The sequence below is a fragment of the Dictyostelium discoideum genome (assembly GCF_000004695.1).
Source record: "Dictyostelium discoideum AX4 chromosome 6 chromosome, whole genome shotgun sequence".
NCBI lineage: Eukaryota > Evosea > Eumycetozoa > Dictyosteliales > Dictyosteliaceae > Dictyostelium > Dictyostelium discoideum.
This window is the reverse complement of record NC_007092.3, coordinates 1,116,359-1,141,047: the sequence shown is the minus strand read 5'-3', so window position 1 is coordinate 1,141,047 and position 24,689 is coordinate 1,116,359. Positions and strand designations below refer to the sequence as shown.

Here is a 24,689-nt window from a genome sequence, read left to right as displayed (position 1 = left end):
AAATAAACCCCAATTTAAAAAAAAAAAAAAAAATTTAAAAAAATTATAATAAATGAATAAATTTTTTCCCAAATTATTAAAAAAAAAAAAAAAATTAGGGGATTTTATTTATTTTAATTGATTAAAATTTGATTCACAAATAAAAAAAAAAAAAATATTAATTTTTTGAAAGTAATATTTTTTTTATAGTTCCAATCGAACAGAAAAAAAAAAAATAAAAAAAAAATATTTTTCAATTAAGATTCTTTTTTTTTTTTTTTTTTTTTTTAAAAAATAGATATGTAAATAGTTTTTTTTTTGTTTTTTTTTTTTTTTTGGTTTTTTTTTTTTTTTTTGTTTTTTTTTCTTTCTTCTATACCATTACATTAAAAATAATTAAAATATATTATTTTTATAATTGGATATATTTTAACAAATTTTTTTTTTTTTTTCTTTTTTTTTCTTTTTTTTTTTTTAATTATAAAAAACGAAAAAAAAAAAAAAAAAAAAATTAAAATCACTTAATTTCCTTTTTTATATTTTCTATATTTTATACAAATTCCATTATTTTTTATAGCATATTGAACTAGTGGAGATTTGGAGCAATTTCTATGTGGCCAAATAATACGACGTTTTCCAGGTTTAAAATATATTTCACGCAAGGAAGGGATTCTAGTGATTTCTTCTTTTAATAATCTATTTATACAAGAAGTTGATATATTTAATGATTTGGCGGCTTCATTTTGTTTTAATTTAAAAATATCAGCTGTAAAATTTATAGTTTTAAATTTACCTGATTTTTTAGATTTTTTAACGGTTTTACTTAATAGTATTTTATTATTTTCATCATCTTCATCACTAACACTAACACTAACACTAACGCTACCACCACTACCATCACCACCATCTTCATTTTTTTCTTTTTTTTTTCCATTAAAAATTATGGATAAGTTTAAAGAATTTTCATTAAAAAAACTAAACCAATCATAGTTGAAAAATTCTTTATCACTTGGTCGCACTTCCATTGACTTAAAATAATAATTTAAATTATTATTTATTTCTTCTTTTTCTTCTTCTTTTATTTCCAAAAAAATATTATCCTTTGGAAATTGTTGTTCTTCAATTTTACAACATATATCGGTTGGAAAATTATATGATCCATCAATATATAGATCCTCGCCGTGAAAATTTTTAGAAAATGGATGGATTTTAAAAATATTTTCAAAAATATTTGTCATTTTTTTTTTTTTATTTTTTTTATTTTTTTAAAATTATTAATCAAAATTGTGTATAAAAAAAACAAAATTTGATTATTTTTATTTTATTTTGGAAAAAAAAAAAAATTAGATTAATTTAGATAAACCAGATTTTTTTTACAAAATATTGTTTTAAAAAAAATTAAATTAATCTAATTTTATGAAAAAAATAAAATAAAAATTATATTATAAAAAAAAAATATATATTTATTATTATTATAAAATATTAAAAAAAAAAAAAATAATATATAAATATATATTTTATAAAATTATAAAAATATTAAAAAAAAAAAAAAAAAAAAAAAAAAAAAAAAGTAAAAAAAGAAAAAAAAAGAAAAGAAAAAAATTGTTTTGTATTTGTAGGGTTTTTGTGTTGTTGTGTGTTGTTGTGAAGAAGAAAAAAAAAAAAAAAAAAAAAAAAATATGAACAAAAATAAAAATAAAAAAAATGAGGAAAAAAATATTGGGGAATAGTTAAAAAAATTTGTGATTGGAGATATTTTACTTAATTTGATGGTTTGAATCAAATTTTTTCAAATTTTTTGGAAATTTTTTTTTGTTTTTTTTTTTTTTTTTTTTTTTTCAATCATGAGATTTTTTTTTTTTGACCAATCATGAGATTTTTTTTTTTTCTCTTTTTGAAAAAAAGTCCCTTTTGGGCCCCCCAATCAAAATTTTTTTTTTTTTTTTTTAAAAAAAAATTAATTTATATGGTGTGAATTTTGGGTTTTTTGGGCAACTTGGTTTAAAAAACCAAAAAGGTTTTTTTTGCCGGAAAAAAAAAAAAAAAAAAAAAAAAAAAAAAAAAAAAAAAAAAAAAAAAAAAAAAAAAAATTGAATGATATTATAGTACGAGCAAGATTTTTATATAGTTCGTTTTTTATTATTATTATAATTTATAATTTTAATTTTTAAGGATTTTTAATTTTTCATTTTATGATTATTGGCTTAAAATTATCATCTTTATTACAGGACATGTCTATTATTGATAATTCTAAACCTGAATTATATGAATTAATAGAATTATTATTATTATAATTTTTACTATATGCTTTTGACGCATAAGAATTTGTAATATCATTACCCATTGACCTTTTACTGCCAATATATTTACCAACAAAACTATTATTAAACCAAAATGAATTTAACCATATTTTTTTAACTTCTTTGTTTATACCTTCATTAAATAATTTTTTAAAAATAAAAAAAAAAAAAAAAAAATTCTTTTAATTAGTGCCTGCGAACCAGTGTGGTGGTACTTTAGAAAAATATTAAATATCTTATAACTGAATAATTTCGAAAATTTTTTATTTTATTTTTTTTTTGATCAACCAAATCACAAGATTTTTTTTTTTTTTTTTTTTTTTTAATTTTTTTTTTTTAAAAAAAAAAAATAATTAACATACCATAAAATATAAAGGCACCGATTCCTAATAATCTTAAACATAATAAAAATACAAATTCATTTGCTACTGACATTCTTGGAAATTTACATTCTGAAACATCTTTTGTTGGATCCATTAAACAATCAGTATATTCATTTAATATTCTTTCATAATAATCACCTTCGATTACAATTGATATATAATAAAAAAACATATAAAAAAATGCAAAACTAGTAACTGTAATACATAATAATGGTCTTATATTACCTTTTAATGAAGTTTTTTGTTTTGATTGTTTAATTATCTTTTTTATTTGTTAACAATATGTAAAAAAAAAAAAAAAAAAAGTTTGAATTAGAATATTTATGTGCATGTGTGTTATTGATTGTATATATTAATAATAATAATAATAATAATTTACTATATAAATTTCTTTTAAAATTAAAATTATAAATACACTTGATACGATTAAACAAATTGATAATAATATCCAAAAGAAAATTAATTGATACACTGCAGAACCTAACCAACAACCTAATCCTATATAACTCATTGAATATTGGTCATTAACAATTGGTACAAATGTAAATATAATTGCAATAATAAATGTTGCAACAAAATAATATTTATCATAATTTTTTGTAATTATTCCTTTTATATTCATAAATAAATCGAAACTAAGTAATGTCCAATTTAAAAACCCAAAAACTCCTCCAAATTGTAAGACAATTCCTTAAATTTATATTGTTAATTTATATTTCTTTATAAAAATAATATTAATAATAATATAATATAAATAATTACCCGAACCTAAACATCTTGAATTTGAGGTTGTTAAATATTGACCAGGTGAAGGACAAATTGATTTTTGATCAGTAAAATTTGAACCAAAATTCCACATATCTGAACACATTGCTAAACAAACACCAAAGCTCATACACATTACACCAATGGTATGTCTATTATGTGTTTTATTTACAATTGGACTATAGGTTATTAAAAGAAATAATCCACATAAAAATGAAATTGTACCCATTACTAATGACATATATAAAAATTTGTTCCATTCATCAAGTGTAAAAAATGGTGATGGACAAGGTATTACACAAGATTGATAGGTTCCATTATATTGTACAAAAGTAAAACCAATTTTTTCATCTTCCATTCTATTTGATACATTTCTATACACCAAATCACCTCTACATTGTGATGATTTATAAATTGTGGGAGATGGTAGAGATGGTAGAGATTGAGATTCGATTCGTTTTAAAATAATTAATAAAAAAAATAATATTATTATAAAATTTTTTAAAATATAAATCATTATTATTTTAAAAGAATTTTTTTTTTAAAAATGTTAAAAAATAAAAAAAATAAAAATAATAATAATAATAATAATAATAATAATAATAATAATAATAATAATAATAATAATAATAATAATAATAATAATAATAATAATAATAATAATAATAATGGTAATAAGATTTGAGGTAAGAATTTTATTGGTTTAAAAAAAAAAAAAAAAAAAAAAAAAAAAAAATTAAAATGAAGTCAATGAACCAAAAAAGTTTGATTAAACTATTTTTCTCGGTAAAAAAATTTATTATAATAATCTTTGCAATTGAATTAATTAATTTTTAAAAATTTAGGGTTAAGATTGTTTAAAACATGGACTTGAAAAAAAATGGCTTTTTTAATTCCACCCATTTAAAAAAAAAAAAAAAAAAAAAGATATTTTTTTTTTTTTCCAAAACATTGTTTACCACCAAAGAACCACCTTTTTAAAATTAAAAAAAAAAAAAATTAGAAATTAAAGAATATAAAAAAAAAAAAAATGTAATTAATATATATCTTTAAAATTAAAAATAATAACTTTATAAAGTTTTACCCACAGAAACTTAAGTTTGTGTGAAAACTTTTTTTTTTTTTATTAAAAAATCTAAATTTTTATTTTTAGACCTATAAAAAATATAAAAAACTAAAAGTAAATATAATTCTTTTTTTCTTTTTTTCTTTTTTTTTATGGATTTATTATTTTTTTTTTTTTTTTTTTTTTTTTTATAAAAAACAATATTTTATTTTAAATTTCATCTACACTATTTAATGAAGACTCTTCTTTGTTGCTATTTGTTGACATTTCAATTATTGAAGATTCAAGACCAGTATTAAATGAACCATTATTATTAGTATTATTAGTTCGATATAAAACTTTTGATCCATTTGAATTTGATTTATCATTATCAGCCGATTTTCTGCTAATATATTTTTCAACAAAACTATTATTAAACCAATATGAATTTAACCAAATCTTTTTAACTTTATTATTTATTCCTATATATAATTTTATAAATGGGTTGGTTAATTAATTTTTTTATTATTTTAAAAGAATTGTTTAGAAAAAAAAAAAAACATACCATAAAATATAAAAGCACCGATTCCTAATAATCTCAAACATAATAAAAATACAAATTCACTTGCTACTGACATTCTTGGAGATTTACATTCTGAAATATCTTTTGTTGGATCCATTAAACAATCAGTATATTCATTTAATACTCTTTCATAATAATCACCTTCAACTACAATTGATATATAATAAAAAAACATATAAAAAAATGCAAAACCTGTTATTGAAATACATATCAATGGTCTTATATTACCTTTTAATGAGGTTTTTTGTTTTGATAATTTAATAATCTTTTTTTTTTAAAATTAAAAAAAAAAAAAAAAAAAAATCATTAAAAAAAAAAAAAAATAATTAGACTAAATTATAATAATAAAAATTATTGAAATTAAAATATAATAAATTAAAAATATTTACAATATAAACTTCTTTTAAAATTAAAATTATAAATACACTTGATACGATTAAACAAATTGATAATAATATCCAAAAGAAAATTAATTGATACATTGCAGAACCTAACCAACAACCTAATCCTATATAACTCATTGAATATTGGTCATTAACAATTGGTACAAATGTAAATATAATTGCAATAATAAAAGTACCACTAACATAATATTTATCATAATTTTTTGTTATTATTCCTTTTATATTCATAAATAAATCGAAACTAAGTAATGTCCAATTTAAAAATCCAAATACACCTCCAAATTGTAAAAAAATTCCTAATAATATATACATACAAAAAAATTATTTAAATAAATTTAATAATTAATTTATAAAAATAAAAAAACTTTTTTTAATATAATAATAATAATAATAAAGTAATATAAATAATTACCTGAACTTAAACATCTTGCATTTGAAGTTGATAAATATTGACCAGGTGAAGGACAAATTGATTTTTCAGTAAAATTTGAACCAAAATTCCACATATCTGAACACATTGCTAAACAAACACCAAAACTCATACACATTACACCAATGGTATGTCTATTATGTGTTTTATTTACAATTGGGCTATAGGTTACTAAAAGAAATAATCCACTAAAAAATGAAATTGTACCCATTACTAATGACATATTTAAAAATTTATTCCATTCATTAATTGTAAAAAAAGGTGATGGACAAGGAATTACACAAGATTGATAGGTTCCATTATATTGTACAAAATTAAAACCAATTTTTTCATCTTCTATTCTATTTGATACATTTCTATATACTAAATCACCTCTACATTGCCAAGAGGATGATGATGATGTGATATTGATTGATTGAGATTCAATTTGTTTTAAAAAACTTAAAAAATAAAATATTATTAAAAAATTTATAATTTTATTTTGATTTTTTAAATTATTAAAAATCATTATTATTTAATCAAAATTTTTTATTTTTTAAAAAAAAAAAAAAAAATAATAATTAAAATAATAATATTAAAAAGAAAATAAGAAAAAAGAAAAAATAAAATAAAAAATAAAAATTTAAAAAAAAAAAATAAAAATCAAAAACTATTTTTGATCAAAAATTACGATATATAAAATGCAAATTTTGGTTTGGTGGAAAAAAAAAAAAAAATAAAAAAAAAAATAAAAAAAAAATAAAATAAAATAAAACACTTACCAAAAAATTCGTAAAACTCTGAGGTCTTTTTTTATTTACAAGAGTTTTTTATTATAATAATCTGAGAACATTGATACATTTGGAAAAAAGAATGAGATTTTATCAAAAAAAAGATTTTTATAAAAAAAATAAAAAAAATAAAAAAAAAAAAAAAAAAAACCATTTTTAAAAAATTTATGGTAAAGTTTATTTTCTATTTTTATAGCGTAATAATAACTTTTATTCCCTAATATAAGTGAAAGTAATGTTTTTTTTTGAGAGAGATCATTTGGATTGGTTTTCTTTTTTTTATTTTTTTTTTCATTAATAATAGATTGGTTTGGGATGGGGCTAAAAAGATTTTTATAATTTTTTTTTTCATTAATTTTTTTTTTTCGCCCACTCCCAAAATAATCACCAACCACCCAAGATATTTTTCATTTTATAATTTCTTTTTTTCTTTTTTTTTTTTTTCCTTATTTACATTTTAAAATTTTTTGTAAACAAATAATTGGCATAGAGGTTTGAAAGTTTATTTTTTTTATTTTTGAAAAATTTTTTTATTGACATTTTATTTATTACAATAGTTATTATTAAAAGTTGGATTTTTTTTTTTTTTTATTTCAGAGCCTTAAATATTTTTTCAAATTTTTTTTATTTTTCAATTTTTTTTTTTTTATTTCAGAGCCTTCCCGAAACTTTATCTTTGCAATTCCTTGTTTTCAAAAAAAAAAAAAAAATAAAAAAAAGAATATCAAAATAAATAAATAAAGAACACTAAAATAAAAAAAGAAAAAACATCAAAATGAAAAAAATAAAAGCAAACAATAATTTTGTTTTTTTTTTTAAAATAGAATTTATTAGTTGAATATGAACAAGAAAAATAATTGAGTTTAGATTTTCCAAAGTACATTTTAAAAAATCAGCTGGAATTTGTGTATATATCCACAATCAAGAAAACTTTTTTTTTTTTTTTTTTTTTTTTTTTTTTTTGGATTAAGTTATTTGTTTTAAAATGATTAAAAAATTTAATTTAAATATTAATCAAAAAAAAAAAAAATTGTTTTGTTATAAGCTTTGGATGCTGTTGTTTTTGTTGATGTTTCTGTTTCTGTTTTGTTGATGTTTTTTAGGCCAGCTGGAACTGAAGTAGAAAAAAAATTTTGAACGGACCAAAGTGATAAAAAATTTGAATTTGAGTAGTAAAAAAATTACATGCACTTAAATTCAATTTTCATCAAAGACATCGTAGCGAAGTGGTCTAACGCGTTTGACTTGAAATCAAATCTCCTAGGAGGCGCAGGTTCGAACCCTGCCGATGTCGATACCTTTTCAATGAATCGTGTAAAATATATTGATATTTTACGAAGTTCGGTTTTACACCGCTTTTAGGTAAAAAAAAAAATGAAGTTCGGTTTTTTAAAACAGAAAACAGAAAATAAAAAATAAAAATAAAAAAAAATAGAATATAAAAACAATTTTTCGTTTATAATAATAATAGTAATAATAAGAAATGGTGTCGGTCAAGAATAAGGAAGGAGTTAGTGCTTGCAAGGCCACCAACCTTATGAGGAAGTAGAGAACGTTAGCTCATATATAGTAAGGGAGCAAGAACCTGGAATGCTTGCAAGTTTTATGCTCTTGCATATTAGATAAACGTGGTTTGCTACAAGAGATATTTATATATGCAAACAGAGGATGCCGAAGATTATATGCTGTAAGAAGAAACTTCACATGATAATCTAGCAATCTTTCGAAAAACTGAAATCATGTGCATGGGGCAATGATAACTTCAATTCACTATTACTATTACTTCAAAACTATCTTTTACTCCTATTTCTAATAGTTTTTTTTTTTTTGAATTGGATAACGCAATTATTATTTGCTTCTCCTTGAGATGCTAGATCTCATTTTATTTTTTTTTTTTTTTACAGGGTCTTTTTGATTAAAACATCTTTTTTGTCCAAACTTTTTTCTAAATCTTTTTTTATTTTATCGTCTGGTTCGTGATTGATGTTTATGACGTATTTGAATTGTTTTTTTTTTAATTGAGTTTTATCCACAATTTCGCTTATTTTTTGTAGGCATTTGTGTTGCTTAATATTTGTGGTGTTGTTTGTGATTTTCATTTTATTTTCTTTCTATCTTTTTTATTTTTCTGATTAACTTGGGTTTTTTTTTTTTTTTTTTTTTTTTTTTTTTTTTTTTTTTTTTTTTTTTTTTTTTATTTATAGAAAGTACTGAGTGAATTATTGTATTTTTTGAGATGTTTAGGAAGTTCTATTGCGGGTGTTGATGATGATTTGTGACACCCCTTGTCCTGTTTTATCAATTGGTGCGTGGTGTGTTATTTTGTTTTTATATTGTTGATTTATTGAGTAAATTTTATTTGTTTTTATATTTGTTTCAGTTAGAAGTGCTGCGTCCAGCTTGTTGTTGTCTAAAACGGTGTTTATTATGCTGGCAGATTGGATGGTGTTGGATCCTTGGACGTTCCAAACACCTATTCTTATTGTGTTTTTCTTTATAGTTTTATTTGGGGTAGATTTTTATCTACCTTTTGAAGTTTCTGGTTTATTTTGTCTTCTAACTGATCTTTACTTTGTTCATTGTGTTGTTGGTCTTGTGTGTTTGTGGGGTTTTTTGATTTATTGATTTGTTTTAGAATTTCCTTGTTGAAGTTGTCTATATCTTCATCCATTTTTGTTTTTATGCTTTTTTGTCCATATTCACCCAATTTTGGTTTGACTGGTGTTTTGTTGGTCTTGTTTGTTTTGTCTTGTTGTTTCTTTTTTGGTGTGTTTAACAATTTACTTGGTGAATCGATAATTTTCGATGGTGTACCATAGGTTGGGCTGAAACTCATGATATGTTTTATTGGAGAGGAGAAGAACCATTGATTTGAAGGGATTGAAAGTGGGAATTCTATTTTTCTTATTGCATCAGTGTTTGGGCTGGTGAAGTCGAAGATATCATTTGCCTCTCTAAGTTTTTCTTCCGTTGTTAGTCCCTTTGTTTCGCCGTGTTGTTTTATTGGTGTATTGTATGGAGATGGTGGTTCGATAGGTTTTTCTGATTTTGTTTTAATTTCTTGATTGTTTATCGATTGTGTATTGATCTCATTCTCTATTCTTGTTAGTTCATCTACGTTTTCTAGTGATGCTTCTATTACCTTTTGAGCTGTATCATCTAGGGCCATAAATGTTTTATCATTAGATGAGGATGTGATTGGTGGGATAATGATTGTTCTTTTTCCTTGTTTTGGTATTTGTTCTGATGTAGATTGTGGTTGTTGTTCATCTGATTGTTTTTTATTTTTGTTTTCTTCTTGATTTTCTGGTAATGAGGTTTGATCTCTCCATCCTTTGTTGGAGTGTCCAATTAATGTTAGATTGTCTAGTTCAATGATAGTGTCAAATTCTTCTACGACTCTTTTCACTGTTTTGATAATTAGAGTTTCGCCTTTAATTTCTGATTTAATTAGTTTACATCCTTCATTTTCTATTACCCATTCTATTTCTGTGAGTGATTTATACCAATCAAAATCTGTATACATATTTTTTGGTCTTATAGTGGTTATAAATTGTCCTTTTAATTCTGCATCAAACATATTTACAAAATAGATTACTGTACTAATACTGTCTGTGAGAATTTTGAATGTATTATTACTTTTGATTAAAACATCTTTTTTGTCCAAACTTTTTTCTAAATCTTTTTTTATTTTATCGTCTGGTTCGTGATTGATGTTTATGACGTATTTGAATTGTTTTTTTTTTAATTGAGTTTTATCCACAATTTCGCTTATTTTTTGTAGGCATTTGTGTTGCTTAATATTTGTGGTGTTGTTTGTGATTTTCATTTTATTTTCTTTCTATCTTTTTTATTTTTCTTTAAAAAGTTAAAAATCTGGAAATTTTCTAATTAACTTGGTTCCCAGGTTTTTTTTTTTTTTTTTTTTTTTTTTTTTTTTTTTTTTTTTTTTTTTTTTTTTTAAGTCTTTTTTATATGAAAAATGAAATAATCAAAAAAAGAGATTGTTGTTGTTGTTTGTTTTTTTCGATCTGATTATTTTTTGCTTTTTTTTTGAAAATTTTGCTACGCAAAATTCTCAAAACGAAACAAATAATAAATTACAATAAAGTAAAAAGATGGCTTTTTAAAAAAGTTTATTTATTTATTTATTTTTTTTTTAAGTCTTTTTTATATGAAAAATGAAATAATCAAAAAAAGAGATTGTTGTTGTTGTTTGTTTTTTTCGATCTGATTATTTTTTGCTTTTTTTTTGAAAATTTTGCTACGCAAAATTCTCAAAACGAAACAAATAATAAATTACAATAAAGTAAAAAGATGGCTTTTTAAAATAGTTTATTTATTTATTTATTTGTTTTTTAAGTCTTTTTTATATGAAAAATGAAATAATCAAAAAAAGAGATTGTTGTTGTTGTTTGTTTTTTTCGATCTGATTATTTTTTGCTTTTTTTTTGAAAATTTTGCTACGCAAAATTCTCAAAACGAAACAAATAATAAATTACAATAAAGTAAAAAGATGGCTTTTTAAAATAGTTTATTTATTTATTTATTTGTTTTTTAAGTCTTTTTTATATGAAAAATGAAATAATCAAAAAAAGAGATTGTTGTTGTTGTTTGTTTTTTTCGATCTCCCTATTTCTAATAGTATTTCAGCTATAAATTTTGATTTTCATCAAAGACATCGTAGCGAAGTGGTCTAACGCGTTTGACTTGAAATCAAATCTCCTAGGAGGCGCAGGTTCGAACCCTGCCGATGTCGATTCCTTTTGAATGAATCACAAGTTTACGAACTTCGGATATATCATACCTTGAAGAATTTACAAAAGATGAAGAAATTCAAATTAATAAATTAATCTCATGGTTTATGAATTCTTCCGCAAATTCTGAATCACCAACTCTCAATACCAATTCCATTGAAAACAACACATCAACCATCCATTCACGTGCAAAAATACCTTTGATGTGTTATGATAGATCATTAAAACCATTAAAAGAAGGTGGTTGGGGTATGTGGAATATACAATTACGACAAGTTGCTCAAAAGATTTGGATATACAACAGATTTTTACAAATGCATAAATCTGCAAACAATTCAATATACATGATAAGTTGGATGGATCAAATCATCAACAAATCAATCTCTTCTCCATACCTTATAAAAATCAAAAAAGAATGGGAAAACTATGCAACTCAAATTGGACATCTAAAAGATAAAGTTCAAACCCTTCAACCAATATTAATAAAAAACCAAACCTCTCAAACATTAACCACAAATAATATTTCACTACCACCAACACTCAAAGAAATCTACTCGACAATACTCAACAATCATCAATGTAAATCAAAAGACTATATTGGCAAGAAATATTCAGATCTACTTCTTACGTCGCACCAACAATCAATACAACTATTATGGAAATACACATACGACCAACTATTTGTCAAAATTCAAAAGCTAAAAGATCCAAAAGGCCGTGATACAATGCAAAGATTCCATGCTAGATGTCTTCCGATTAATCATCTACACAACAATGTTTGCCCCATTTGCAACAATGAAATGAATAATGATCCCTATGGTCATTTGTTTTTCAATTGTCAGCACACAATCAACTTCATAAACCACGACAAATTAAAAAATTTTATATATAAAAATTGCAATGGAATCAAAAACTGGTCACTAACAAAAAACCAAACAACAAAATTATACACACTCATTTATAAACCACAAACAAACAACAAAGCATTTAAACCAGATCCAACTATCAATATTAATTTCCATTTTGCAGAAAACGCACAATATAAAAAATACAGGTTCAACTGGAATTATATAAACACAAATCTTGATCTAGTCAGAACACATGCATATTGGAACATAATCTCATTAGTTATTCACCAAATATGGATATGGTTATACAAATCATTATTTGACATCAATATAACTCAATCAATTGACAATTGGAACAACCAAATAAACAACACAACACTAGATTATGATATATTAAAATCAAAATGGCACAAGCTAATAAGATTGGAATATTCAAGAACATTATCAAACTTTAACCAATACTCAATTAAAAACAACCTCACAAAAACTCAAAAAGAAACCGAATGGTCTGAAACCATCAAAAAAATTAAAAAAGAATGGAGCATAAACACAAATGAACCAATTAATTATTAATTACCTAATCTAAAATAACATACCATTTTAAATTCACAAAAACTAAAAAACCTAAAATAAATAAAAATAACATACTAATTGTATACTACAATAGTTTATTTATATCAAAAAAAAAAAAAGTGTAATTGTTGGATTGAATTTCTATCCTATTTTTATTTAGATTGCGTATTTTTGGAGTATTACCATTTCCATTTGTGCTTTTTATTAACCACATCAGAAACAATTTTTTTTTTTTTTTAATATCCAGTTTTTAAATAGGTTAGTATTTAAAATTATTTAAATTAAATAAATAATCAAGTAAGCTTGTAATTGATTAGATGAATTGGTCGAAGTAGAAAAGAACTTCGAGAATGAATACAATTTACTTTGACCATAAAAGCTGGAAAAGTTCACAAAAAATAGATCCACATCTAAATATCAAAACAAATCCTGATTTGAAAATTGGGACAACAAAAGAAAGAAAGAAAACATTATCCATAAAAGGAAATGTCCCCAGAATTGGGGAATCGACCGAGTTTCGAACCTTTGTTTTTTTTTTTTTTTTTTTTTTTTTTTTTTTTTTTTTTTTAATATTGGATTAACAAGATTGATATATGTCCATCTGTGTTAATACGAGTTTTATTTAATATTTATTTATAGGCTTATCATTTAAGCTGAAGGGTTATTTTAATCATATGAATTGATCAAAAGATATAATATTTGGGAGAGATGATTCTGGAATACAATAGTAATTAGCTGTTGTTTTTCTTAGCTTGATCGTTGAGGTGAGAAGGATCTTAGGATCTTTGAAATTATTATGGTCTTTTGCTGATAAGTTTTTCAGATCTTTTGCTTTTTTGATGTATTCTAGAGTGGCCAATTTGTGCCATTTCTTTAGAAGGGAGCTGTATGATAGTGATTCATTTGTTAAAGGATCTTCACTGTATATTTGATTGCAAATCCAAATCCAAATGTTGTGGAGGATAAGGGCCATTAGGTTTCTATATGCGAATGATCTGGTTAGATCATAGTCTATTGCTTTATAGTTCCATTCAAAGTATTCTTTGTGGAATCTGTGGTTGGCGTAATCTGCATTCACTTCTTGATCTTTTTTGGCTGTCGGTGATAATTTTGGAGTTATTCTATTAATGAAATTGTTATTTTGCCTAATTCTTGTATGGTGCCAGTTTTTACCTTTGCCTGTGGTAATATAGATGAAATTTTTGAGTTTATTTATTTTTATGAATTGTTTTGTTTTCTTGCATGAGAAGAACAGGTGACCGTATGGGTCTTTGCTCATATCTTCTTTGCAGAGTGGGCATTGTTTGTTGTGAAGGTAGTTTATTGGAAGGCATCTGGCATGGAATCTAAACATTGTGTCTCTTGTTTTAGGGTCTTTTATCTTCAGTATGTTGTTGAAGAGTTGATTATAGCTGTAGCCTCTTAAGTTTAGAGATGATTGGAATTCCGTTTTAGGGATGGTTGGATTTTGGTCTTGAATTGTGGTATACCATTCTGCCAGTGAAAGTGGTTGTCCATTTTCGTTTTTTATGGATGTGAGATTATTGTTGAAGATTGCTTTTTTTATTCTTATTTTGTTCCATTCATCTAAGTTTTCTTTTAGGTATCTGGATGTGAATTTGTTTTTTTGGATCTGATATTCCCAGCTTTTGTGATGAGATGAGTTTGTTTGTTTGGTTTCTAGTGCTAGGATGAACTGGTTTATGATCCAAAGTTTCTGCGCCAGTTGTCTCAATTCTATATTCCAAATGTTCCAGCCCCCTACTTTTAGTGGGTATCTTGCTCTTTTGGTTCTCATTAAATTAATAACTTGAAATCCACTAGCATTTTTGTTGTTTGGTGCCGATAAAAACCATTCGACTAATTTATTGATTTGGTTTAATTCCTCTTCCTTAAAGTTCTCTACATATGAATAGTAGGTTAATTTAGAGAGTGCGAATGCTTTGAGGATGTTGGTTTTGGTTTTGATTGTTGAGTCAGTGGTTTTCCATAGTACTAAGGATGATCTTATTGTGTTTAATATTTCTGGCATTTTTCTTGTTATCCCTTTACCTGTGAAGAAGTATCCCAAGTATCTTTCTGGATTTGTAGATATTGGAATTCTTTGGTTGGTATTGTCTGGGTTGCCTATAAGAATTGATGAAGATTTGTCGATGTTAAGTTTTGAGGAAGTGGCTTTGCAAAATGAATTGAAGTGTTGTAGTACTAATTCAAGTTGTTGAGAGTCTGGGACCATTGAAGCCGAGTCGTCTGCAAAGCTTTGGGAATTTCTCTCTGTGGTTGCTGTTGTTTAGAGGAAGGCCAGTAATTCGGTCATCTTGTAAAATTTTTCTAGCTAAAGCCTCTATTACAAGGACGAACAGGGTGGGTGATAGTGGATCTCCTTGTTTAACTCCTCTTTTGATCTCAAAGGGTATAGTAGTTCTACCATTAATTTCAATTCTTGCTTCAGATTTGGTGAGTAGATTCATTATCAGGTTGATTATATTGGTTGGAATGTTGATGTGTTGTAGTGATCTAAGTATTGAACCGTGTGAGATCGAGTCAAAAGCTTTTTCGAAATCATATAGTGTAATTATTCCGTTAATTCTTTTATCATTACAATAGTTGATTAATTCGTTCATTGATATGATATTATCTAGAATGAATCTGCCTGGTACGAAACCTTTTTGATTGTGGTTGATCACTTTCGTTAGTATTGGGATTATTCTATTGTTTATTAGCTTTGAGTGGATTTTATATATACAGTTAGCCAGTGTAATTGGTCTTCTGTTTTTGATTAGTTCGGGGTCTCCCTTTTTAGGTATCGTGATAATGAGGCCTTCTTTGTAATTTTTGCTAATTAGATGAGGATTTCTTAGAGTGTCGTTGAATGCTGAGGCCAGTATTGGAGCTAGTTTTTCTTTGTGTGTTATGTAGAATAAGTTTGGAATTCCATCTGGACCTGGAGATTTGTGTGGGTTCAGTTGTTTTATTACTTCAAGGATTTCTTGTGAGGTGAATTCATTTTCAAGGTTGTCCCATGTTGAGTCCCTGGTCACTGTCCAATTTTCCAACATTTCGTAATGAGATAATATTTGGGAGAGATGATTCTGGAATACAATAGTGATTAGCTGTTGTTTTTCTTAGCTTGAGCCTTTGTATGATATATCCGAAGTTCGTAAACCTGCTATTCCATTGAAAAGGTATCGACATCGGCAGGGTTCGAACCTGCGCCTCCTAGGAGATTTGATTTCAAGTCAAACGCGTTAGACCACTTCGCTACGATGTCTTTGATGAAAATCAAAATTTATAGCTGCTTTAGGTTTTTTCATAAAACAATTATTATTGTTTATTGCCTTTAATCAATATTAAAAAGTAAACTTCAAACAATAAAAGCAATATCCTTTAACATTTCCAGAAGACAAAGGAATTCAAAAAAAAAAATAAAAAAATAAAAAAATTTTAATTTATAAATAGGTGTGATATCAAATTTTAATTATAATTATAGTTTATAAATAAAAAGTTAATTATTATTTAATTTAAATGATTATATAAAAAAAAAAAAAAAACAATAATTTATTAAAATATTATCTCTTTTGAATAAAGATAATTTTAAACAATTATAAAGTATATTTTATTTTTGATTGAATCCAAAACAAATACCCAACCAATAACCATTTTTTTTTTAATAAAATTGTGCCACAAAAAAAAAGAATTCAAGTCGTGTTCTCTTTAAACCAAAAAGAATTGTACACAAAGAAGTTCTTTAAATTTTAAGAAAAATTCATATTTTTAAACCAAAGTGTGTGGTGTTTTCCCCAATATTATTTTATTTTTTACATCAAATATTTAAGTTTTAAAATACAATTTTTTGTGACGGTTTTTTTAAAAAAAAAAAAACAAATAAAAAAAAGTTAAAAAAAAGAAAACAAAAAAAAAATTTCTTTAAGACATTTTGGCATTTCCAAAAAAAAAACAACCAAAAAAAAAAACACAATTTTGTAAAAACACTTTGGCAATGCACAAAAATTTTCAAAATAATAAAAAAAAATGACAGGTGGTCAGTTGTTTTTATGATTTTTTTTTTTATTTTTTTATCACACTATCTTTAATAACCGATTGTCAGATTTCAAACTCCTTTTTTCATTTTTTTGATTTTTCTTTTCTTTTTTTTTTTATTTTTGTTTTATTTATAATTTCATTTTTTTTTTTATTTATTATTTTATTTTATTTTTGTTTTTTTTTTTACAATTGATAACCCCTTGTTTTTTTTTTTCATTCTATTATTATAATTTCACACGTCTGATATCACTCAAAAAAAAAAAAAATAAAAAAAAAAAAAGTTTTATTTTTATTTTTTTATTTTAATTTTATTTTACCACAAATATAATCATTATTATAATTTCAATTTATTCATTAATTTATTTATTTATTTTTAAAAATAATATAATATAGTTTAATTATTATACTAAAAAAAAAAAAAAAAAGATTAGAAAAAAAAAAAAACAAAATAAAATAAATAAAAAAAAAAATAAAAAAAAAAATGATAAAAATAAATAAAATTTTATCATTATTAATCATATTATTAATTATTAATTGTAATTATCAATTTGTAAAAGCTGATGCAGAATCAAAAGCATTGGATATTATAAATAGATATCGTGATATTGCAAGATATACATTTTTTACAACTGATGGTCATGTAAGTTATTTAATCATTCATTCATTGATTAATTTGAAAAATTAATTTTTATTAATTTATTAATTTTTTATTATTATTATTTTTATATTTATTTTTTTATTTTTATTTTTATTTTATTTTTTTTAGCTTGAAAAATATCCATCAGGATTTTGTGGTGGTACAACAATTGAAGATTGTAAATGGGATGAATATATTGAAGCAGTAATATTATTATCAGGAATTACCTTTATAATTGCAGCAATTACATTAATTTTTGGTATAATATTTTGGATTTTTAGATGTCTTTGTTTTGGTGGTTGTAAACCAACACATGGTATTCTTTGTCCAGGTCCAAAATATGACCCAGATATTGGTGAAGGTTACTCAAAGGGTAGAGTTTTTATATTAAAATTGGTTACATTAATTATGGTTGCAGGTTGTGTTGCAGTTTTCATTACAAGTTTAAAGGGTAATTCCTCTGTGACCTCTGGTATTAACAATTTGAGTGACACTGTTTTCAATAAAACCTCATACACTTTAGAACAATTGATTGAGATTAGTAATCAATTAAATGAGACTAAATATCAACAATTTGATCAAAAACAAGAGATTCAATCACAATTGACCCAATTGATTAGCGATGGTGAGGAACTCGAGAGTAAAGGCGAGGATATCAGTTCCAACGCAAAGGATATAAATAATATTAGAACAAAGATCATTATCGTCGGTTTAGTATTTTGCATGGTAGTGGCAGGCCTCATTGGTGTATCAGCACTAATTGGTCTACCAAGAATTTCACGTGCAGCCTCTATCGCTTTGGTAATTTTAATTCCATTCATGTGGATCGTTTTCTCTGTTCATTATCCAATCAATAGTGTCGTTGCTGATATTTGTATAAGTTATGATACAACTGGTGTACAACAATTATCAAATTTTACAAATCCAATTATCGAACAGGTCTTTGAAGGCTGTCAAAATGACAATAATACCATCTCTGTTTTCGAGGATTTACAATCATTGGTTAATAATCTACTCCAGAATGCAACCGATACAAGTTGTGATAAAATCAATGACGCTTGCCAATTGGCTTTCCCACGTTATCCTAATGATAACCCATTATCAGTACCATATCAACAAAATGTTTTAGATTGTCCACCAACTCTAACTTGTAGCAATACAACATTAAGTATTTATTTATTCAATACTACTGTCCATGACTTTAATGTTAAATGTAAGAATGCACCAACTTGTGGTGATTTATCAACTTGTGATCCATCCATTCTTACCGAAGTTATGTCTTGTGATTGGGTAGATGTTAGTTCTGTTAATTCTTGCTCTCAAGGTGGTTGCCAATACAACCAACAAGTTGTAAATACTACAAAACAAATTATGCAACTTTATGATATCTTAACTTCACTCACTACTCTTTGGACTGATAAAGTTGTACCATTAATTAAATGTTCATATCTTATGCCATTCATAGATGAAGTTCAAAATATTGTTTGCGTTGATGAAGTTAATTCTTTAGATCTCTTAATAGCTCCAACTGCAGTGTTTGCCATTTTATTAACTGGACTTGGTATTACTGGTATCTTAGGAAGTAAGAGATTTAATTCCAAATACCGTGTAAAGGGAAGTAGATCAGCTTAATTCCTTGATTATCAAGTTTTTAATATAATTATATATATATACAAAATCGACTGTTAAATATTTGAATAACTTAAATAAAGTTTATTTATTTTCTAAAATTATAATATATTTTATTTGTTTTTAAACATGTTAAAATTCCATAGTATATGTTAACTGGATGACTCAATATTGATGGTATTTTTAAGGAAACTTTGGATTATTAAAAAAAAAAAAATAAAAAAAAAACAATAGACAAAAGATAAAACTTGGATTTTAAATTTTTTTTTTTTTGTTTTTTTTATTAATATAATTATTAATTTGAAAACATATATGGGTTACTTGGGTGATGATATTGATGACTATTTTTAGTTTGTTGTTGGTAAGAAGAAGAGGATGATGATGAATTTGGTGAAAATAAAATATCATGAAAAATGGCATCACCACCACCACTACCACCACCATGATTAAATTTTTCATGGTCTTGTTCTTGTTGTGGATCAAATGTTGAAATACTATATCTTCTTTGTTGTGGTAGAACTGGTTGACCATTATTTCTTGGAGTATGTGGTTGATAAGTTGTATGAGCGTATGAAGAAATATGTTGTTGATAATTATGAGTATGTGGTTGTTGTTGATGATAATGTGAAGTTCCACTCATACTATGACGATGTTGTTGATAATGTTGTGGTTGTTGTTGTTGTGTTTGTTGTAGTTGTAATTGTTGTTGTAATTGTTGTTGTTGTTGTTGTAATTGTTGTTGATATTGTTGTTGTTGAATAAAAGGTAAATTAAAAGAACAAGTACAACCACAGCCAGTTGGACATTTGGTTTGTTTTTCAAACCAACCTTTAATATGATTAGTATGACCACCATGACCACAATAAAGACAAAAACTTGAAAGACCACGTACTGAAATATTACAAATTGAACATTTAACGGCATATATCTTACAATTGTTACAATAAAAGTTATTTAACTTTCTATTGCATTTTATACATTCAATTGAGAAATTAATACCCTTATCTACTTCCTTATGTTGAATATATTTCAATACCTCTGCTCTCTTTTCTAAAAGACCCCAACGATATAATAAATCTGAATATTGTTGTCTATAGTAATCGTAAATTTTTGAATTATTTGGATCTAATAAACAAAGATTTGGATCATAGGTAATGACATCATTTGGATGACTACCATAGGTTTGGTGAATATTATGATGTTGATATCCATGATGATAGTGGCTATGTTGTTGCTGACCATAATAGTTATAAAGATGACCTTTTTGTTTTGAAACCATATCATCAATACCCATTGGAGCACTAATTGAAATTGCAGAGAAATTAAACATTGGTGAGTAGCTACCACCACCACCACCTCCAGCAGAAAATGTTAAAGGTGAAGATGCCAATGAAGATGATGATGATGAAGACGATGAACCAATTGAGGTTATCGATTCACCATTTTTCAATTTTTGTAATTGATTTGCAGCTAAAATTAAAATACAAGATATTGTAGCCAATGTTTGAACATCTTCCAATTTCTTATAGTAATCAATTAATGATTTTACTAATTTTCTACCTAATGCATGATTTGGCCAACCATTATCTTCAATTTGTGCTTGTTGTATTAATTGAGTTTGTTTAAATTGAATTTCTCTTTGTTGTTGTTGTTGCTGTTGTTGTTGTTGTTGTAGCTGTAATGCTTGTTGTTGATAAAATTGTATTTGTTGTTGTTGTGATGATGGTGATGATGGTGTTTGTAAAGTGGTTTGATGATAGAGTTGATTATATGGTAATGATGGTGAAGTTTGTGAATATGATGAAGAGGCAGATGAAGGAATTTGACCTAAATTACTCATTGAAATACTTTGATGTAATGATGATTCCAATTTTGTTGGCCTTCTTATACTATTACTACCAGTACTTGATGCAATACCAGTACTACTACTTCCACCCATTCCTGTACTACCTGAACTACCACTAAATCCAAAATGTGATTGTTGTTGTTGTTGATTTATCAATTGTTTAAGATATAACTTTGAATCTGTTATCATTCCAAGTGTATTCCAAAGTTTAACTAAATCTTTTCTGTTTTCTTTCTCTGCTAATTCTGAATTATATTTACAAATTTCTTCAACTGGTTTACCTGATAAACTATAAAAAAATATGAAATATCAATATCCCATTTTATTAAAAAAAAAAAAAAAAAAAAAAAAAGTATACATACATATATGAATTTGCTAAATTTACATTTAATAATGATAATGTTGATATATCAATTATTTTCATAGTTTTTTGTAAGGATTTACCATTGCCATTATTATTATCGTTATTGTTATTAACATTATTATTATTATTATTATTATTATTATTATTATTACTATTACTATTATTATTACTATTAGAACTATTATTATTTGAATTGTTTGTTGTATTATTAATATTATTTAATGATGACTTGGAAAAAGTTGGTGAAGATGAAGTTACTAGTTGTTGAGTTTCTTCATCATTTACAATATTATTGTTATTATTATTATCCATTGTCATTAAATTATTTTCACTGTCATCTAATAAAGTATCAATGTGATTCATAAATGAAATTGGTGATGATGGTTGTGGTGATGCTAAAAATGAATGGCTTGTTGATGGTGTCCCAAAAATATTATTTTTATAATCATTCTATTGTTAATAAAAAAAAAAAAAAAAAAATAAAAATAAAAAATAAAAAACAATTGAAAAAAAAAATAAAAAAAAAAAGTGGATATTAGTAATTATTATAATAATAAAAAAAAAAAATAAAAATTATTATAACTGGAAAAAAAAAAAATTATATATTTTTAATAAAAAAAAAAAAAAAATAAAAAATAAAAAAAAAAAAATTTTAAATATCTTTAGGATATTTTTAATAAAAAAAAAAAAAATAAAAAATAAAAAATATATTTATATCTTAAGGATTTTTCCATAAAAAAAAAAATCCAATAAATAATAAATAATAAATACTTACAATTAAAGGGTTATCATTAAAAGGAGAAGAGGAATATGGTTGTTTTTCATTTAAACGATTTAATCTATTTGGATTTGGTGAAGTTAAATTATTTGTTGTATTACTATTACTATTAATATTATTATTGCCAGTAATATTATTTTTAATTGTATTATTTGTTGTTGATAAAATATTTAATAATTCTTTGTATGTTCTTGGTGGATTAATATTTTTAGTTGTATTTTGTATATTTTGTGTTGTATTTGAAGTATTATTTGTTGTATCAGAAATTGATGAAGAAGATGAGGATAATGATAAAGATAATAAATTTAATTGAGGTTGATTAAGATGAAGATGTTGAAGATGGTGATGAATGAGTGATGAAGTAGATGATGATCCACCACCAACATTTGCTATACCACCATTATTACTACTACTACTACTATTGGTATTATTACTATTATTATTACTATTATTACTATTGTCACTATTTTTATTACTACTACTACTATTATTATTATTGCTATTGTCGCTATTTTTATTATTATTTGGAATATTTGTTATAATTGTATTTCTAAAAACTATTAATTTACCACAACCACCAAAAACAGCACCACATAATCTTGGACATGGATAATTCTCTTGAATTCTATAGGAATTTCTATGAACTGATAATGATACTTGATCATTTGTAGTGGTTGATGTTGTTATTGATGCATTCATATTACTACTACCACCACCACCACTACCACTATTATTATTACTATTATTATTTAAATTTGTTAAAATTGGAGAAAGTGGTAATTGTTCTTCATTTGAATCTTTATAATTATTTAAAAATATAATTTCATTTGTTTTATTAGTTTTACCAGGTCTATATTGTTCAAACATTCTTGGAGATGTTGGTGATTTTGATAAAACTGTACCACCTTTATTTGATACTGTTGCTGTTAAAAATTGTTGTTGTTGTTGGGTGTTAGAACTACTCGATGATGATGATGATGTAGATGTTGTTGCTGCTTGTTGTTGCTGTTGCTGTTGTTGTTGTTGACTAATATCAATTCTTCCACTTGAATTTCTTAAATTTATAAATGGTTGTTTAACAACTTCAACCGCTTTTGACGATTTTGAAAATACATTCTTTAAAAATCCACCACCACTATTATTATTATTATTATTATTATTATTATTATTATTATTATTATTTTGTACAGAATTATTATGGTTATTATTATTATTATTAGTTTCGGTTATATTAATTGAAGTATTTTTTGGTTTTTCATCTAAAATATATTGTTTAACCAATTTAACCAATTCAATTAAACATTGTTCAAAACAATTTTTAGATTGTGATGATTTGAATGCACATAATTCATTTAAAGTTGATTTAATTAATAAATTAGTTTTCAATGGTGTTGTACAAGCATGTGGTATAAATTCTAAATTTGGATATGTACTTGGATAAAGTGATGGAAATGAAAATCTAATTTGTACAGTTGTTGAATCAATTAATTCATTATTATTATTATCATCATTGTTATCAATATTATCTTGGGTATTATTATTATTATTTAAATTATTTAAATTATTATTATTATTATCATCATCTGGTTGATAATTATTTGGAATTGTACAAATTACAACGCAAGTCCTTTTAAATAAATTGACTTGTTCAATCTTTAAATATTTATCAATTACTTTACTTTGTATAATTTTTAATTCATATTCTAAATCTTTTGGTGTATTTGAATCATCAAGTTGTTGTTGTTCAATAGTTAATTCCATATTTAAACTATTAATACTACTTTCTAAATTTGGTGTTGATAATAATGTTGAACTATTTAAACTATTTGTATTATTATTATTATCAGTTGATTCATTTAACATTTCGCTTGTAGAATTATTTGTTGTTGTAGTGGTTGCGGTGGTTGTAGTTGTTGTTGTTGTTGGTAAATTTAATGGTGTAAATGGTATATATTCAATATTAAATAAATCTTTTAAATGATCATCTAATTTCCAAAGACGTAAATATTGATCTTTTGACCAAGATACTATTTGAATATCATTATCATTTTGAGAGGATCTAACTCTGAAATCGAATGAACGAACATTATCAGTATGACCAATGAAAGTTTCAACAGGAGTTGAATAATCACTAGTTGCACTATCCCATAGTCTAATATGATTTTCACCACGATCTGATATTGTCACAATACCACCACTACCAAGTGGTAAATATTTTGCTCTCAATATTGGATTGGAGGTTATAATTGTTGATTTTGGTTTTGGTGATGGATAATTCCATATTTTTACAGTCTTATCTTGACTACATGTCAATATCTCTTTCTCATCCCTATGTGACCAATCAATACCATAAACTTTTGCTGAATGTACTGCTGTATTTAATTCTTGTGAATCTTTCTATACATATATATATATAATACATATAAATTAATTAAAAATTAGTAAACAAACAATATATTGTTATTAATATATAAAATAACAAGAAAAACATACTCTAATATCCCAAATCATTAAATAACTTTCATGAGCAGAAGCTAAAACATTACTATTGAAT

The 24,689-nt window shown here is 24.2% G+C and overlaps 10 protein-coding genes and 3 non-coding genes across 13 annotated transcripts in view; 5 read left to right on the top strand and 8 right to left on the bottom strand.

Moving 5' to 3' along the window:
• Nucleotides 1–500: 500 nt before the first annotated feature.
• Nucleotides 501–1,217, bottom strand: DDB_G0292158 (hypothetical protein; the record flags this gene model as incomplete). The annotated part of the gene is made up of 1 exon (XM_629805.1): nt 501–1,217. One exon carries the CDS (start codon nt 1,215–1,217, stop codon nt 501–503), a length of 717 nt encoding a protein of 238 aa, XP_629807.1.
• Nucleotides 1,218–2,164: 947 nt separating this feature from the next.
• fscG (G-protein-coupled receptor family protein) lies at nt 2,165–3,944 on the bottom strand (the record flags this gene model as incomplete). Its single annotated transcript, XM_629804.1, has 4 exons — nt 2,165–2,412; nt 2,642–2,924; nt 3,042–3,352; nt 3,425–3,944. The coding sequence occupies 4 exons, from the start codon at nt 3,942–3,944 to the stop codon at nt 2,165–2,167; spliced, it is 1,362 nt and encodes a 453-aa protein (XP_629806.1).
• A 30-nt stretch (nt 3,945–3,974) lies between these two features.
• Nucleotides 3,975–4,301, top strand: DDB_G0292176 (hypothetical protein; the record flags this gene model as incomplete). The annotated part of the gene is made up of 2 exons (XM_629803.1): nt 3,975–4,098; nt 4,273–4,301. 2 exons carry the CDS (start codon nt 3,975–3,977, stop codon nt 4,299–4,301), a joined length of 153 nt encoding a protein of 50 aa, XP_629805.1.
• Nucleotides 4,302–4,703: 402 nt separating this feature from the next.
• Nucleotides 4,704–6,397, bottom strand: fscF (G-protein-coupled receptor family protein; the record flags this gene model as incomplete). Its single annotated transcript, XM_001134495.1, has 4 exons — nt 4,704–4,954; nt 5,038–5,320; nt 5,445–5,755; nt 5,872–6,397. 4 exons carry the CDS (start codon nt 6,395–6,397, stop codon nt 4,704–4,706), a joined length of 1,371 nt encoding a protein of 456 aa, XP_001134495.1.
• Nucleotides 6,398–7,871: 1,474 nt separating this feature from the next.
• On the top strand, nt 7,872–7,953 carry tRNA-Ser-UGA-13. The gene has a single exon. It is a non-coding gene; the product is annotated as a tRNA-Ser (tRNA).
• A 1,200-nt stretch (nt 7,954–9,153) lies between these two features.
• DDB_G0292174 (hypothetical protein) lies at nt 9,154–10,488 on the bottom strand (the record flags this gene model as incomplete). The annotated part of the gene is made up of 1 exon (XM_629801.1): nt 9,154–10,488. The coding sequence occupies one exon, from the start codon at nt 10,486–10,488 to the stop codon at nt 9,154–9,156; it is 1,335 nt and encodes a 444-aa protein (XP_629803.1).
• Nucleotides 10,489–11,336: 848 nt separating this feature from the next.
• tRNA-Ser-UGA-14 lies at nt 11,337–11,418 on the top strand. The gene has a single exon. It is a non-coding gene; the product is annotated as a tRNA-Ser (tRNA).
• Nucleotides 11,419–11,772: 354 nt separating this feature from the next.
• DDB_G0292172 (hypothetical protein) lies at nt 11,773–12,837 on the top strand (the record flags this gene model as incomplete). The annotated part of the gene is made up of 1 exon (XM_629800.1): nt 11,773–12,837. The coding sequence occupies one exon, from the start codon at nt 11,773–11,775 to the stop codon at nt 12,835–12,837; it is 1,065 nt and encodes a 354-aa protein (XP_629802.1).
• Nucleotides 12,838–13,507: 670 nt separating this feature from the next.
• On the bottom strand, nt 13,508–14,869 carry DDB_G0292062 (hypothetical protein; the record flags this gene model as incomplete). Its single annotated transcript, XM_629799.1, has 1 exon — nt 13,508–14,869. The coding sequence occupies one exon, from the start codon at nt 14,867–14,869 to the stop codon at nt 13,508–13,510; it is 1,362 nt and encodes a 453-aa protein (XP_629801.1).
• A 178-nt stretch (nt 14,870–15,047) lies between these two features.
• On the bottom strand, nt 15,048–15,896 carry DDB_G0292060 (hypothetical protein; the record flags this gene model as incomplete). Its single annotated transcript, XM_629798.1, has 1 exon — nt 15,048–15,896. One exon carries the CDS (start codon nt 15,894–15,896, stop codon nt 15,048–15,050), a length of 849 nt encoding a protein of 282 aa, XP_629800.1.
• A 130-nt stretch (nt 15,897–16,026) lies between these two features.
• On the bottom strand, nt 16,027–16,108 carry tRNA-Ser-UGA-9. The gene has a single exon. It is a non-coding gene; the product is annotated as a tRNA-Ser (tRNA).
• Nucleotides 16,109–17,362: 1,254 nt separating this feature from the next.
• Nucleotides 17,363–19,150, top strand: DDB_G0292058 (hypothetical protein; the record flags this gene model as incomplete). Its single annotated transcript, XM_629797.1, has 2 exons — nt 17,363–17,521; nt 17,648–19,150. 2 exons carry the CDS (start codon nt 17,363–17,365, stop codon nt 19,148–19,150), a joined length of 1,662 nt encoding a protein of 553 aa, XP_629799.1.
• A 292-nt stretch (nt 19,151–19,442) lies between these two features.
• The window catches only part of DDB_G0292056 (hypothetical protein), a gene marked incomplete at both ends in the record, with an annotated part of 6,059 nt that continues 812 nt past the window's right edge, over nt 19,443–24,689 (bottom strand). The window contains 4 exons of the mRNA XM_629796.1: nt 19,443–21,282; nt 21,356–21,807; nt 22,133–24,532; nt 24,629–24,689. The exon at nt 24,629–24,689 is cut by the window's right edge and continues 242 nt beyond it. Coding sequence (XP_629798.1) covers nt 19,443–21,282; nt 21,356–21,807; nt 22,133–24,532; nt 24,629–24,689 — 4,753 coding nt within the window. The remainder of the gene's footprint in view (nt 21,283–21,355; nt 21,808–22,132; nt 24,533–24,628) is intronic.